Genomic DNA, 17,869 nt, shown 5'->3' with positions numbered 1-17,869 from the left:
GGGAGCAAATGCCTTTCTGCAATGACACTAAGATGTAATGAAGTATCTGTGTGCATAGATACAGGTAAACTCCTGAAATCCTGCTGTTAGTGGTTGGATCTTTATTGCTCCTTTTGCTAATACAAATGTTTCTGTCTCCCTAACCAAAGAGATAACATCTTCAGTGTTTGAACAATTTCATTTAAGTATTCACATGAAGGGAAAAAAGAGTTGTTGTTTTTTTCCTTGATATTTCTTATTGAGTTTCCTATGAAAGAGGAAGCTTATTTCTAGGGCTAGAGATAGAATATTATCATTGTAAAAAAAATTTGTATCCTATCAGATGGCAGATATCAGATTTAGGAAGTGTCTATACAGCATAGATAAATGCTGACTTGACAATGGCTTGGTTCATTTGATCAATTAAGGCAGCCAATGTGCATAATTCAGACCCTAAAGTAATGACCCAGATGAGCAGTCTGTATTGATGAAATCACCTCAACATCCTATTTTAATTTGTCTGTATTGATAAAGTAAATGTTTCTATTTAGTGAAGGAATTCAGGAATAAGTGGACAATTTTAATTGACAAAATATAAGAATGATATTAATAAGTATTGTGGTTGACACCAACAGTGGATAATGTGAACTTTAAAAGACCTTAGGGGTGTTAACATTGTCAGTCATGCAGTGGACAGTGTTTGGGAGTTGAGAATAAGGAAGACCTGGAAATAAACCTTATCTTACCAGCATTGTGACCATAAGCAACTCATTTAAATTCTCTTAGACTCAGTTTCTTTAACTGTAAGAAGGGAGATGGTAAGTCTTGTAGCATTTGTCTCACTGGGTTGTTGTGAGGATCAAATGTGATACTATATGCAAAGCATTTCTTCCGATCTCTACTATGGGTCTGGCATGGTGTGTGTTGGTATATGGTATGTGTGTATATGTTTTTGTTTGTATTAGCCATCAGTACTTTTACCACCAGTTTAGAAATAATTGACAAAATGCATTTGACCTTATGTGTAGGACAAAAAAAGTCAAATAGAAATAAAAAGTATGATTCATGAAATTTAGTATTTTAAGGTTAATTAATCCATTTTTTCAGGACCAATCATTCCTAGTCATAGACTGTCTGAAACCTTCACCACTCACTGTACCTTCCTTTGAAACAAAGAAAAACAATTAAATAAAGCAAATAGACTCAAAGAGTATATATGACGGTATATGTGATGTTCTGCTTACATTAGCCCCCATTTCTCCAAGAAAAGGTAGGAAGTCATATGCATTTAATTGTTTTATATGCATATAATTTTGAGGGAAAAAATAAGCAGGAATAAATACTCAATGTTTGGTACTATGAGCCCTAACATTTTTCTAATTAACTTTGTGGTAGTCCCCCTCCTCTCATCCCATCTGCTCTTCTTAGTCTTGTGCAATGGAGTAAGCACTGGATTTGAGTTGGAATACCTTGGTTTGAAGCTCAGTTTTTCTTTTTTATTGCCTTTGTGACCCTGGGTAAGTCACTGAACATCTCTGGGCTTCAGTTGTCTTATTTGTAAAATATGGGAGTTGGCTGACCCAAATGACCTCTAAGATGTCTTCTGGCTCTAGATCTCTGTAATTCTATGATGTATAATGGCCCTTCCAGTTCTAATCCCAGAGTATGAGCTTATATATATATAAAACCGCAATTAAATGAACAACCGGCTACTCTATGAAAGCAACAAGAGTAACAAGCAAGCGCTATTCCAATTCCAAAAACTTACTGATGGCACCTCTGAGTCTGAGCAATTTCTCAAAGAGGAACTTTTTAAATTGGAAGCATCTGGAGAATGAAGTGAAAGAACTGAAAGAAGTAAGCTAGAGAAGTCAGCGAATGTGCGTGCATGTCTATGTCCCACGTAGAAATAATTTTATTAAAATTGGACAGTTGTGAACTAGGTTTGGTTTATTCTGGGAGAAACACATGTGTAGCAAAAAAGTAGGACACTGGAAGGATTCTTTGAGGCTAGAGTCACTCCAGAAGTGGAGGGGTCCCCTTTGGCTAGCTGGGGTGGGGGTGAAAGGGTGGAGAGGCAGTGTTGCTGAAGCTGACTTTAACTAAACTAGACTTAGCTAGAGATTTGTGAGGACTCACTGAGCAGCTTTTGAATGCTGCAGGTGACATTGTCGCTGACTGAAGAGTGCTTATCAAATCAAAAAACTGCTGATAAGCCAACTTCAGCATGACCTCAAGACTGTCCCTCAATCTTCACTTTTTACTGTTTGCAGGGAGAAACAGATCATAGAGGATATTACATTTCTGACTGGCAGGACATAATCAAAGTAACTTGAATGAAGAGCCTAGTAGCCATTTGTTACAGGTGATTGGAAATAGTAACTAAACAGTAGGGAAGACAGAAAGAGAAAACTTCAAACATTAATCATATACTGGCTGAACATTACACCTTAACCAAACAAAGGAATTGTGTATTCCTCTGATTTGTATAGTTCATTTTCATTATCACCATTATTAGCTGCATTTGTGCAATACAGGTTTATAAATCATTTTCTTGGTGGTCTAAACAGGCTTTTGTTGGTCTAGGTAATTCCCAGAAAGAGAATTCCCTCTACCAATACAGATGGATGACTGTTCTGCAGAATATGGTCTTAGTGAATTATCTGAGGGCCATGAGAGGTTAAGTAACTTGCTTAAATTCACCATAAGAGTAAGTATGAGGAGTGGGAAATGAATCCAAGCCTTTCTTACTCCATGCACTGTATATGAGCTCTCCCTGAAGCCTTATAATATAATTTACATTACTCTGAATGGAAGGAAAATTAGAAAATTGGCTTCTTAGCAAAGTCAAATGCTTTAAATTAGACTTTCCAGTGCTCTCGTTAACAAGTACCTACCACATAGATTTGTCATAAACAAGTTTGAAACGAGCTTAGGTTGCTATGTTTGACATTTGGGAGAAAGGAAAGTACTTGTGGTATAATGGCATTGTTGCCAAACCTCTCCATTCTAAAGCATACCTCAATTCAAGATTGTTCTTTAATTGTTGGTTGGCTCTTTTCTAAAAACAAACAAAACAAACAAAAATACCCCCTTTTGTTTGACCAAGCTAATGAAAAAATGTTCAACACAAGAGTCAAGATACCTCAAGAAAGTATTTCATTTGAGTAACAGTGAAAAGGAGAGCTAAACTTTATCACAGACAAACTTTGTTTTCTAGCCCATGACTAAGGACCTTGCTGGTAGAAGCTGTACCCCCTGAGAGTATGGAAATATATTGAGAAAAACCAGTAATTTTTTTCTGATAACTTTTATCTTTTCCTTTTTTGTTTCAGTCTTAAGCCATAAGAAGTAAACTTTCATAAAAAATGGTAATCTGTTTTGAAAAGAGATGTGCTGTTGAATGTTTACATAAATGTAAAACTTTCTATCGTATTCAGAGTAGGCCATCCTACACAAGGAAAAATAATAAGCACAAATACTGTTATTGTTATAGTAGGCAATATTTCAAGTACCAATCCCACTGCTTGGTTTTATTTTCTTTAAGTGGGTCAAATAGAAAAAGAATGGGGAAAAATTATGAAGATACTTTGGAACAGTGATTTTTAAATTCAGTTTTTTGAAGGGAGAAAAAGATATTTGAAAATTGTTATTGTTATACATGAAAGAATAATGAATCTAAAGAGAAAATGTGTTTTACATAGTCCAAGTACTTCATTTCCATCATTGAAAAAAAAAAAAAACCTCTGAATTCCTGAGTGAGGTAGGGGATGAGAAGGAAGAGAAAATAATTTGATTCAATTAAAAATATTTCACAGATATATGTCGCATTGATGGGAGGTTTCATGAGAAACCCCAATTAGAAGGCAACTCTCTAGAAGTTCTTTCAATAGCATCAGCAAATCATTCCAGTTTACTCTACACGCTAATAAAATAGGAATGTGACACCGCTGAAAACAAGATTGCAAAATACATACAATGTGGTCTGACATTTTTTTCTCCCCAAAGGAAGGACTGCCACTAACGAAAGTATTTCTTATGAAGGCTCAATTGCTTAAGATGCAGAATATTGAGAGAGAAAAACACTTTAGGACACAGCCATATCACCAGCTGTTACTCATCCCTAATGAAACTGTTAAGCGATATTCTTCATAAATAGGTCAGAGAGACTCTGAATTGTAAAGAAGATTCTTTTATACTTTTTCCCCTGAAAAGTTGTATTTGAATTGAGAACTGGCAATTTAATCAGGGTACTAATTTCAGTGAGGAGCAAATAGTAGTCAGGTAGAGATTTCAGAATTTTAAAATATTAAAATCAACAAAGAAATGCGAAGGCTCTGTGTACTGAAAATGTGTTTTCTTGCATACATACATGATTGGCTATTTTTAGAGTCTGGGCCTATGCACTAATTAAGAACATTTGGAACTCTAGCAGATGTAGACATTACAGATAAACTAAATTTATTCAGGCTTCTTTAGATTTTTTTTTCTTTTAGAGAGTACAATATGATTAATGTTTTTGGTCAAACTATATTTAAATTCTAGTGCTAATAATCATTTCCTACTAAAGTTAATGATCAAAAATTGAGTATATAGAAAGCCTTGTGTGTAGTATTTAGATTATAGGAATAAGAAAATATTGTATTGAATAATGGATTCTGTTGTCCTTAGAATTCACTGATTGAATAAAGAAGTAATTTGTTGAGTAAAACATAGGTCATTATTGAAATTATAATATTCTGAGGGTTATAAGCTCACATTGTTATGATACTCCTTCCAGTGCTAAAAAATAACAATTCATTCATTCCAGCCTATCCTATGTTCATATCCTCCTGTAAAAGTGCCATGTAGAGGACCATCCTCTAAATTTCTTGATTTTGTATAGATTCCATACTGAAATTCATGAGACAAAATATAATTGGATGAAAATTAAGATTCAGATGGAGAATAAAGACTTATTTTATTGAATTATTGTTCACAAGCACTGTGTTTTTGCCCCATACATGAACTGTCTTACTTCCCTCATTGCAGTGGCAACTCAAGATTTACAGAAGAAAAGAATTCCATAGTAATGTGGATGAACCTGGGTATACACAAATCTTTGGTCACGATATTTGTAGGTTGAGGTATTAATCATATAATGGTTGAATACTATAGTTGGGATAGTTGTGATGGTAAGTTACCTAATGAGGTCTTAGCCCCAAGATTTATTCACAATGTTGGCTTTAAATAAAAGCAACATGATAAAACAAATTGACTTGAAATCACATAGCCCTCTTAGGCATCTATGAGAAACAATTAAATGGCACCTCTAGATATATGTCCAAGTTAGTTAAAACAATCCAGAATTTCTAGAGTTCATAAGTAACTTTTAGTGACTTTGCCTTGATTTGAGATAATGTTGTTTTTTTTTAATAGATGTAGCATTCTACTGTATATACCATTAGTGTGGGAGTCATGAAATAAAAGGTCTCTTCTGTCAACTCCTTCGAAGATTGTTTGGGCATGATAGATTGCCTGCATTGTTATTAGAGGAATGTGCTATTTACTGCCTATCCAAAAGAAATATGGAAAGAATTCATAAAATATTCATAAATGTTTTCTACCTGTTGTGAAAATGTGCTTTGGGTAATGCTTTACTTTTGACTTGGCTTCCCTCTAATTGAGTGGTGCCTAAAATACTATCTCTAGGCATCCAGGGAGAATTGCCTCTTATAGGTCTCCTATCCCTAGAGGGGATACCTGGGATATAGGTATTCCTCTCTTTACTTATATTAATACAACTTTAGTATTTTAAGCCTCTCTTATTTCTCCAGTTCTCCAGTCACACAAATGAGACTCCCTCTGTGTCTTAGTAGTTGAGTATCATGAGTTACTGTGATGAAGTACCAAATCATCATTAAGTGGTCATATATCTATTGAAGAATTTCTCTGAGTGTATTTGGACAACAGAGATGGGATCTGCTGTTGGGCTTGTACTCTAAGCCTTTCCAATCTGGCAGGCCATTCCAGAGCTTGTGATCCGCTGGCATAGTCTTCAAGAACCCAAGGTTACCTCCTAAACCAAGATATGAGATTGGAGTGATGTTTTAGTGGGAATATTTGCATTTATTACCCTATCTTTATTTCTCAGATTGACATGGTCTTGATCCATTATATCTGATTCTCCCCTTCCTGGAGTCTACATGTGAATTATTGTAATAACACCCCACCTGTTTGAGAGAGATCAATAGATTCTATGACTCAGTAGCAGGAATGTAATTGTTTCTAATATTTTATTCAGGAGAAAGCTACTATCAATGATTTCTTGTTACCAAAAACCTGACTGAGCCTCTTAAAAAGCAGGAACTGCAACGGGGCAGGGCCCACTGCATATATAAATGACAATGCCCTTCTTATACAAATACTTCAACTAAGTTTGTACATTAGCAATTTCTTAATCCACTTTAAAGGAGTTGTTTGGAGATTGAGGATAATTATTCTCATTCTAAGTATAGAAGCCCAGCAAAAAACAAAGATTTGTCTCCCCCTTATCTCATACCACCCAACCTTTGGTTCTTTGGAGGAAATTATTTATGAGGTTTAATACTGTGTAGGTCTGTTTTCATTATATTCTCATCCATTCCCATGATTCAAATTATTATCTTTACTCAGATGACCCCCAAATCTGCTTCTCCAGCTCTTACCCCTCTACTGAACTCAAATATTCCAATTTTAATTAACTTCCAGACATGGACATCTCCATGGATATGTCCCATTGACATTTAGAACTTAACATTTTCATAATGAAGCTCATCTTCCTTAAACTTTGCTCTCTAAACTCCCTGTATCTATTGAAGGCACTCTGGCAACTAGTTGGCAAGAGAGATGGGGTCAGGAAGATCTGAACTTGAATCCTGTCTCATGCAGGTTATCTAGCTTTGTAAGCCTGGACCAGTCACATAACCACTGTTAGTAACTATGACTGGTAAAACATAGCACAAACAAGCTGCTATGAGTTTGATAATCTTTTTAAATTAGTTAGGATGTTGTGGCAAAGTGACACCCAAAATGGAGGAAAGAAAGTTATATTAATTATCCACAAGCTTTCATAGGTCATTTTATGGGTTGTATTTGTTTATGGGCTCCTATGAGTCTTTTTCATCTTCTAAATTTTTTGTATAAAATAGGATAAAAAGGAATAAAATAAAGGTGATCCCACGTACAATTTCAAGAAAGAATATTGGTATGAAAGTTAGAAGGGTTCAAATTCTACTTATTCCTTGTTGAGCAAGCCACTTAAACTCTATGGCGCTGTTTCTTCAGCTGTAATATGAAAGGGGTTCCTTAGTTTCCTTGGCTTCTATGACCTCTATTTTCAATTTACCTCAACCATGCATTCCCTCTCGCTACCCATCACATTAACTGGTCCCTTCCAGCTCTAAATCTATGATCCTCTAAGATCTATACTTAACCTAGAAGGATAGAGAGGAGATGGCCAGAGACTCAGAAGTGAAGTCATGGATTGTTGGGGCTTTTCCCAAATGAGCGGATGGACAGAGAGTCTCCAGGGAGAGTATAAGGATAGGTCTTTGTTATTGGGCTTAGGTCTGAGCAGACTCAAGGCAGCAAGCAAGGCCAGGACAAAGACCTAGAGTTTTCATATGCCACCAAAAAGGAAGAGAAGAAACTCATCAGGGAAGATTCCTGTAGTGACCAGAGCTATGTCGAGATAGAGGTAGGCTTTCTTGCTACCATCAGCCCAATTTAAGCAAACAGAAGGTGTCAGTTAGCTAATTGTGATATTTCTAGGAATACTGGGGGAGAGGGGAACACAGATGTAAGGTTACAGTAATCAATATTATTCAGAAGAGTACCAAAAGTGGCTTGTTTTTGTCCCTACCTGCCCCCAACCTATCCTATAATACATTTAATTTGTATACCTCATTAGCTCCTATATTCTTCTGCCTTCCCTTTCCATTATGCCCTCTGGAATGCTAATGTAGAAATCACAAACTCATCTTTACCCTGGAACTCTTCCTTTCATAGTCTAACTCAGCTCAAATCCAGCCTTCTGCAAAATCTCTCCCCTCTCTCACTACTTCCTTTCCTCTGGGTTCACTTCTCATTCTCTTTCTCTGTATATATATATGTGTGTGTGTGTGTGTGTATGTATGTATGTATGTGTATATATGTATACATACAGTTTCCACAGTTTCTTGAGTTAGAGAATGAATGTCTTTTGCTTTTCTACATATCTCTAGTACTTAGAATGTCTGGAACATAGCAAATACTTGAGAAATGCTTGTCAAGTGACTAATTGCCTGAAGGCACTGTATATCTTGCTTTTCAATAGATTTTATTGATATCTTTTGTTTTTAACATTACCTATATTTTACCCTTTACTTTTCTCCCTGCCTCCTCCCAGAAAACCTTTACTTATAACAAAGCAGTTTTAAAAAGAGAAATAAAAGAAAACAATTAGGAAAAACTGATGAATACATTAATATACATTATTATTATAATATATATATTAATATTATATATATATGTGTAACATTGTATACTCATACCCCCCTCCACTTCTGCCAAGGGAGGGGGAAAGAATATCTCTTAGTACCTTTATAAGACTGACTGCCCTTCTTTTACTCCCACTGACCCACATGACCATGAGGAAGAAATGGCATGTACCTTGTTCCCCTCTACCAGTTTCAGACCCATCACTTTCTGCCACCATAACAAAGCAACCACCACCACTCCTTTACAATTCACTTCATACTTACTCTATCTTTGTTGTTGTCATTGGTGGCCAACTAGGTAACTCTCCCTTCTCCCTAATAAGTTCAGGAAATGGCTCACAGTTGCATTTTCTACCACAGTCCCTTGCCCTTTGAGTTCCATGCTCCTGATATTCCTTGGCTTTTATAACCTCTTATTTATAATCTACCTCAATCATGCATGGGATTAGTCACTCCTGCTAACTATTACATCAACTGAATTTGCCTTGGGTGCTAGAATTTCTCATTATGGCTTTGCTTCAGTCTTTCATTTCTCTCTGCCTCATATACACATTCCTTATTCAATCAGTTGGCAAGACCTGTCAATTCCACCTCTTCAGTGTACTGTACATCCACTTCCTTTTCCCTACTTATGGCCACTGTTACCTCTTGCCTGGACTATTGTAATAGTCTCCTCACTGAGCTTCTTCAAGTCTCTCCCCTCTCAAATCTATCCTCTAGATAATTTCTAAAGAAGTCTTCCTAAGGAAGAGGTCTCAGCAGATCACTCCTCTTTTTGAAAACCTTAGGTGACTCCAAATCCTTCTATGATGAAATGAAAACTTCTTGGCCTGAAATTGAAGGCTTGTCAAAAGCTACCTCTGCCCTACAGCATTAGACTTGGAGTCAGGAAGACCTAAGTTAAAAAATGTCTCAGCCACTTTACTAGCTGTGTATCTCTGGGCTAGTCATTTAGTCTCTCTTGGCCTCAGTTTCTTCATCTCAGTGTAACATGAAGCATTTGGACCTGATGGCCTCAGAAGTCTTTTCCAGTCCTAAATCTAATTACCTTTTTTTCTACCATTCTGGCTTTGTCTCCTATTACTCCCCATCACATAGCCTGCATTCCAACCAAATTGGAATTGAACTTGACGTGCATTGACATAAGCTGTAGCCTATGACTGGAGTACCTCCCTTCTATTTCTGTTACTGCAATCCTTCATTCAGATCTCAGATAAATATGGTCTCTTTCTTGAAACCTCGGATCTCTGCAGCCTGAGCTTCTTTTATAAATGATCTTGTATCATAATTATTCATGTACACATTTTAGTACTTCAGTAGAATATAAGCTACTTGAAGGTGGGAACTTTTGAATTTTTCCTAGGGAAAGAAAAGAGGATAAGTATTTATATAATATCTACAAAGTGTCAGGCATTATGCTAAGTGTTTTACAAATATTATCTCATTTAATACTCAATACAACCTTGTTATTATCCCTATTTTACAGTTGTGGCAAACAGAGATTAAAGGACTTGCCTGGGGTCACACAGCTAGTAAGAGTCTGCATCTAGACTCCAAACCTGTTGCTCTATCCATTATGCCCCCTAACTGCCTCCAACATAGCACAGTGCCTTGTGTGTAGCAGATGCCTACTAAGTCTTTAATTAAATTGAATGGAGCTGAATTGACATCTAATATCAATATTTCTACAGATCTCTCGGCACAGGAGAAATCATTCCCAGCATATCTTGAAGGACATCATTACCCCTCTGGAACAATTGGTAAGCATTTGCATTCCATTAATGCTTGAATTCTGATATAGTTACAGCAGGTTCCATTTTAAATAAATGAAGAGAGAATTTCATATGCTGTATTATAGTCATAGAAACATTAAAAACATTTTTATATGGTCTTAATCTGTTCTTTCATGCGTCAATAGTATCCTCTTCCTTACCCTTATCCTGGTTTCCTTAAACATCCCTATGACCCTTTCGTCATCTTCATTTTCATTGACCTTTCTAATTAATTCAACAGTGGTCACCAATCCCCCTTTAAACCCTGAATATTTGGTTTGATGATGGTAAACTATTACGAATGATCTCCTTCCTTTCCTGTTGTTCCTTCTTTTTTGTCTTAGGTAATTCCTCCGCATCTTTCATCTTTTATGAATACTACCTGAAGCTCAGGCTGTGGCTCTTTTCTTTTTCTGTAGTCTCATAAACAAAAATACCTTACCACTGGCTTCAGATATCACCTCTATTCTAATGACTCCCAAGTTTATACTTTCATTTCTATTTTCTCTGCTCAGTTTCAGTCTCAAATTATATTAGGCATTTTTACTTTGATATCTTTATTCACCTCGGTATCAAAGTTTTTGATTATCTCATATCATTAAAGGAGAAGGGGAAATGATATGGATTAGAGGGTCACAGGTGGAGAATCTGCAGCCTCGAGGCTATATGTGGTCCTTTAGGTCCTCAAGTGCAGCCCTTTGACTGAATCCAAACTTCACAGAGCAAATCCCCTTAATAAAAGGAATTGTTCTGTAAAACTTGGATACAGTCAAAAGGCTGTACCCAAGGACCTAGAAGGCCACAGGTTGCCCACCCCTGTATTAGACAGTAATAAAATTGAATAACTGTAGAATTGGTTGGATAATCAGCCTCAAAAAGTCTTTTTTATGAATTCAATTTCAACAAGGCAAGAGAGGTCTCCAGGGGATTACTCCATGAATCTATACTTGGCTTTGTGCCAACATTTTTTATCAATGACTTGGAAAAAATATATAAATGTCTTATCAAATTTGTAGATGACACAAAGCAAGGAATAGCTAACACATTGGATGGGAAAATCAGTATCCAAATGCATCTTGACAAACATACATTTGACTGAATATATTAAGATGAAATTCATTAGAAATAAGTATAAAATCTTGCACCTGGATATAAAAAAATCAACTTCACAAGTATAGGGCTGGGAAGGCATAATTAGGCAATAGTCATTCTAAAAACTATCTAGGGGTTTTAGAAGGACATGAGCAGTGTGGTGTGGCAGCCAAAACAGTTAATACAGTCTTGAGCTGCATTAAGTGGAGCATTGCTTCTAGGAACAGGGAGGTGATAGTTACACTGGAGTCTGACCTTGTCAGACCTTATCTGGAATGTTGGATTGTGAAAATGAGGATTATGAAAAGGTCCTAGGGTTGTTTAAGGAGGGCGATAAGAGAGTATCATTGACCTGTGAGAGAGAAGTTTGAGACCATATAAGAAAAAATGTTAACGTTTCCTTGCCTAAAATACAGTTGAATAAGGATGTGGATAGGCTGAGGAGTACCCAGAATTTGGCAACCTGCTGATTGTGAAGAGCCTTGAGTCCTTGTCATATGGACATGTTAACCTTAAGAAGAAAAGAATGAATGGGAGGGTTCATAATAGTTACCTTTAAGCATATGAAAGACTAGCCTGTGAAGAATGGATCAAATTTGTACTCTTTTGCCCCAGAAGACAAAACAGGGGTGGAAACTGAAGGGGCTAATTTAAGCTCAGTAACAGGAAAAACTTCCTGACAATTACAGCTGCTTCCAAAGTACAATGGGTTATTTTGAGAGGTGGGGGGGGGGGGTTCCCCTTCCTTGGAGTTCTTCAGGCAGAGTCTTGTTGACCACTAGTCAGGATGTTATAGTAAGGATCTCATTCATATATGGATTGGACTGGATGCCCCCTGAAATTCCTCCAAAATCTCAAATTTTATGACTCTCGAAAGTAATTTTCTTATTCCTTTCTCCCAAATCAATTCTATATTCAAATTCCCCTATCTCTGTCCATAGAAAACATCATCCCCCCTTATCCATATATACCAGCTTAAAGTTACTTGACAAAGATCTTTTTCACCCTTGATATCATAAACCACAAAGTTCTATGAACTTTATTATAAATACCCAAAGACATATGAAGAAACATACTGTCTGTATTCAGAGAAAGGACTGATACATAGAAGTATGTATAGAATAGTTTTACATATACATAGATAAAGATATAGCTATATCTATTTGTGTCTAATGGAAGACATCTCTAGGGTGGCGAAGGGGGTGTGGTAGGGAAGAAAAAAAGGAAAAAAAGAAATTTACTTGATAATTTTGTTGTGTTTTTTAAAGGAATAGCAAGTTGTATATAGTTGATTTGCAGTTTCGTGTACAATCATCTTTTTATTATACTGTTATAAAAATGTTTGTTTTATTCCATAAATCAAAAAAAAAGTTCTATGAACTTTCTATTTGTAATGCTTTTTCATGTCCATTGTTTTGTCTCCATTCCCACTGCTATCACCTTAACCCAGGCCCTCAGGATTACCCATCTAGATAAATGCAATTGCCTTTAATTGGGCTCCCTTACACCAACTTCTTTCCTTTTTAAATCTATCCTATAGGATATATAGTATAATATCCTATAGTATAGCATAGTATAGTATAGTACAGCATAGTATTTTTATCTTCTTTAAACAATTCTTTCATCACATCATTCACTTTTCTAAAAGCCCAAGTGTTTTTCCATTTTCTATCATGCCAAATCTTAATTCTACTATCTGGCGTGGTCCTTCAAAATCTGACCTCTCTATAACTTTCCAGTCCTCATTTACCACTATTCCCAAATACCTACCCTTTCCTCTAGTTATATCAGCTTCCTTACTATCCCCGAAGTGTATCATCTCATTGTTGTTTCCAAAGCTATACTCGCATGTATTTTTTGTTTTTTCTGTTACCTAGAATATTTCTCTACTATTCCAACTTCAATGCTTCCCCAGTCCTATCAATTCCAACAAAAATTTAGCAGGTACTACACAATTTATGTTTTTCATTATTTTTTAATGTGTTTTGCCCTTTAATTTTAAGGTTCATGAGGGTAGGGATCATGTCCTACAAAGTAACTCCATAGTATCGCTTAAATCCAATTCACTTGCAAGTCATGACATCTCCTTTGTGATGTCATGATCCTCTTTGAGAATGAAGGATAAACAACAACAACTGTTCCTAGCAGGCTACTCAGCACAACATAAATTACTTGATTAACATAATAATAGCAATATATTTGAAGCTTAGTAAAATGAGATGGTTCACTTTATTTTTAGAATTTTCTTAATCTTTTTCTAATACAACCTAAATTTTTCAATGTGTCTCTCCTCCCAGACAGCTATCCCTTTAAAACAAAGAATAGAAAAAAAGAGGAAAAGCAGTTCAGCCATCCTTTTTAGTGTTCCACTTCTATGACCTCCCCACTGCAGAAAAGTAGGGGTGAGATGCCTTCTCATCTTGTATTTGAGGCCTGACTTAATTTTGCAGCATTCAGCTTCAACTGTTTTATCGTTGACTTTCCATCTCTATTATTATAATTATAGGGAGAAAGAGAAAACCCCAAATGTAACAGAAGTGAGGGCCTACCTGTGGTGAAGTCTGTCTTAACATGTGGCTTAAAAGGAGACAGTATAGACATCTCTAGTCTCTTTTCCCCCCCACCCTGCCCCCATTCTTCTCCAAGGCGTACTTTTATTCCTGCCAGAAGGGGAAGCAGGAAGTTGGGGCCTGAGTTTCCTCAGTTGTAAAACGAGGATCATAATACCACACACCTCCCTAGATCATTGAATAATGCTTAGCACAGTGCCTGGTATGTAGAAAGCACTTAATTGTGCTTTATCCTTTTTTAAACCTTCCTTCTTCCTTCCCTCCCTCCCTTCCTTCCTTCTTTCTTTCCTTCCTTCCTTCCTCCCTTCCCTCTTTGTTCTTCCCTCCCTTTCTCCCTTTCTTCCTTTCTCCCTTGCTTCCTTCTTCCCTCCCTCCCTTCCTTCCTACTTTTCTTCCTTCTCTTCTTCCTTCCTTCCTTCCTTCCTGCATGCCTACCTGCCTACCTTGCAAATTCACTTTCCCCCTAAGAGGTGCTACATCCTCTACTAAGGCATTTCTGTCTTCTCTGATTATCAGTTTGATCTTTGAGTCTTAAGATGACTTTTTTTTTGTAATTGCAATCAGATTAAAAGATTATATATAATGTATTTGTAAGCATTTTGGAAAGAAAAATATGAAGCTTGCTAGGATGGTATTTTACTTTGGTGCTCTAGTGGATCTGTGATTTCATTTATTCACAGAGGCAAATTGTAACCTCTCCATGCTGCATTGTCCTATTATCTTATCATCATCTTCATCCTCGTCCTCATCCTAACATCTGCCATTTATTTAGTGCTGTAAGTTTCACAAAGTGCCTTACAAATATCAACTCATTTGATTCCTCTACAAGCCTGGGTGATAGGTACTATTGTTGCCCCCATTTTACAGTTGAGGAAACTGAGGTGGACAGAGGTTAAGTGACTTGGCTAGGGTTACACAACTAGTAAGTGTCCAAGGCTAGATTTGAACTCAGGTTTTCTTGATTCCAGGTACTAGGCTTTGTCCTCTGCACCACATAGCTATCTATGTAGTTCTGGTCCATGTTTTACTATAATCATTCCATAGAACACTTTCCCACATAAAGTATCTTGGTGCACCAGTATGCCATTGAGGCTGTTCATCTGTTGTTCGATGTTTGCTTTATATAATTGACCCAACAACTTTTCCATTTGCACATGATAATATTATTATATGAAATATCCAGTTCAATAACTTCTAGCAGAATGCCCTAGATGATCTCACTGTCCTTGTCTCTTCTTATTCAGGATATTCCTATCCTATTTTCATCTACGGCATTTATACTCAACTGCAGGGGACATTCAAATCTAGGGTAATTGGCATGCCCTCTGGTTGACATCTCATGTCTCCTGTAGTAAGGCTTGTTTTTGAGACTAATCTGATAATGGTCCTGCGGTGATCAGGTACTACTACTATTTTATGAAGAGGGATTGCGATGGCAATGACTTAACATTTATATCCTACTTTTTTATGATCAGTGGCTATTCATAAGAAGAAAAGTAATTTTCCCTATTTACCAAAATGCATTCCAGGTTGTAGCCAAAAGGCCCATTGGGGACACCCCCCACCCCCGTTTCATGAGAAGGAGAAGACAAGTATTTGGACCACATGCCATGCAAATCATGATACTGGAATAGGAAGATGTTCTTAAGATTTTCTTAGAATATGTGGTTGCTTAACAAACATCTGATGGTGAATTTTCCAAAACTTCGTAACAAATATCCTCAAGTAGATATCTCCTCAAGCAGGAAGACAAGGCCTTTTGTTCTGCTTTCCCCCTCCAGAAATGCAGAAGTAAAATAGCCATATTCATATGACTTGAAATCTTCATTTTTCTTTTTTTTCCTTTCTTCTTTTTGTCAGAAGAATGTAAGAAATCTTTGCAAATAACCCTGCAGGAGTCAAAAGAATATGGCAGGAATTAGAAAATCCTCTGCTCCCCCTGGAGTAGGATGGCTCAGTGAACAGCTACCATAGCTTAGGGCAAAGTAGGTTTTCTTAGATAAGTCTGCAGTTGCAGATTTCACATTTAGAGACTGATATTATTTTATGGATTAATTAATATTTGTGAAGGGCTTTGAAGATGAAAAGCATTCAAAATGTGTTATGTGTTCTTATTTTAAAACAAAAGACAGAATATTTCTCTGAAATACCATTTAATGAGACCGAACTTACCTTCACACTAACAATTGCAAATAGTCTTGCTGTCAACTATAGCCATGCACGGTAAGATTTGGGTAAAAAAAAATGCTTTTCTTAGCAAATCTTAAAGCTGAAGGGTAAAATTATTGTTCTTGTTTAGTCATTTTTAGAGGTGCCTGATTGTGACCCTTTCTGGACAGAAATACTGGAGTGGTTTGCCATTTCCTTCTCCAGCTCATTTTACAGATGAGAAAGCTGAAGCAAACTGGAATAAGTTACTTGTCAAATTTGAACTCAGGTCTTCCTGACTGCAGGCCTGGCACAATGTGCCACCTAGCTGACCTGAAGGGGAAGATAGGGTTTATAAAAAATAGAGGCAGTTTTAAATCTTTTTCTTTCCGGCCTCAGTTTCCCCATCTGTAAAATGAGAGGTTTGAAGGAAAACTGTGTGACACAGAGGAAAAAGCACCGACTCTGGAATAAGAAGACTGAGCTTTCTGTCACTTGTTCCTTGTGCGACTTTAAGACAGTCACAACTTCCCTGAGGCTTAGTTTTCTCATCTGTAAAATGAAGAAGTTGGACTATATGTCTTTAAGGTCTCTCTCTGTCAGCTCTAAACTTGTAATCCTAAAATGACCTCTGCTATACCATAAAACTCTAATTACCAGTTAAATTAAATAAACATTGTTTACTATGATGGCACAAACCTGAAATCTCTGCTGCCTGGAAGGCTAAAGCCAGGGGCTTCCCTGAGCTCAGGAATCCTGAGCTGCAGTGAATGATGCTGATCAGGTGTCACACTAAGTTTGGCATTAACATGGTGAACTTCCTGGACTGGGATCCACTAGGTTGCCTGAAGAGGGGATGACCTGGCCCAGGTAGAAAGAACAGGTTAAAGTTCATGGGCCAATCAATAGCGGGATGTAAGCATCCCCTGAACGTCCAGGCTAAGTGAACTCGAGAGACCCAGTCTTTAAAAATAAAGTGTTGACAACAATGATTACTTTTAAGACACTGTACTAGGCACCTGGGATATAAAGAACTAGAAAAAAAATATGGTTCCGTCCTCAAGGAGTTTGCATTCTAATGGGAAAATCAAATGAGATAATATTTATAAAACTGTTATCAGAGAGCTAGGCACATAGTAGGTGCTTAATAAATTATTGTTCTTCCCACCCTTCTTTGAGAAGAAACATATACACAGATGATAAATAGATGCAAGTTTCTTTAGCAGGGCAAGAACATTAACAATCAGAACAAGGTTTTGTGGAAGCATCTTAGCAAAAACTTGTAGTAAGGTAAGGATTAAAAGAAATGGAGATTGGGAGATTAGGAAAGAGTACTCTTCAAGTAAGCAGGTAGCAGGTATAGTGGATAGAGTACTGGGTGTGGAGTCAGGAAGACCTGAGTTTAAATCCAGCCTCTGATGCTGAACTATTGTTTGTTCCTCATTTGTAAAATAGGGATAATAGTATCACCTATTTCCCAGGGGTGTTGTGAGGATCAAATGACATAGAATTTGTAAAGCACTTAGGATAGCTAGGTGGTGTCTGGCCTGGAATGAGGAAAACTCATCTTCCTGGTTCAAATCTGGCCTCAGACACTCACTAGCTGTGTGACCCTGGGCAAGTCACTTAACCTTGTTTGCCTCACTTTCATCATCTGTTAAATGAGTTGAAGAAGAAACTGGCAAACCACTCTAGTATCTTTGCCAAGGAGACCTTAAAAAGGATCACAAAGAGTTGGACACAACAGAAAAACAACTGAACAACAACAGTACTTAGTACAGTGTGCCTGGCTCATAGCAGACACTTAATA

The 17,869-nt window shown here is 36.9% G+C and overlaps 1 protein-coding gene across 1 annotated transcript in view; it reads left to right on the top strand.

Moving 5' to 3' along the window:
* Positions 1-17,869, top strand: part of ARHGAP15 (Rho GTPase activating protein 15) — an 820,106-nt gene that overhangs the window by 88,512 nt on the left and 713,725 nt on the right. Inside the window, exon 3 of the mRNA XM_027835584.1 lies at positions 10,169-10,237. Within this exon, the coding sequence (XP_027691385.1) occupies positions 10,169-10,237 (69 nt within the window). The remainder of the gene's footprint in view (positions 1-10,168; positions 10,238-17,869) is intronic.

The sequence above is a fragment of the Vombatus ursinus genome, unplaced genomic scaffold (genome assembly GCF_900497805.2).
Source record: "Vombatus ursinus unplaced genomic scaffold, bare-nosed wombat genome assembly UNPS02014816.1, whole genome shotgun sequence".
NCBI lineage: Eukaryota > Metazoa > Chordata > Mammalia > Diprotodontia > Vombatidae > Vombatus > Vombatus ursinus.
Note: the sequence above shows the minus strand (reverse complement) of the source record. Positions and strands in the feature narration are given on the sequence as shown.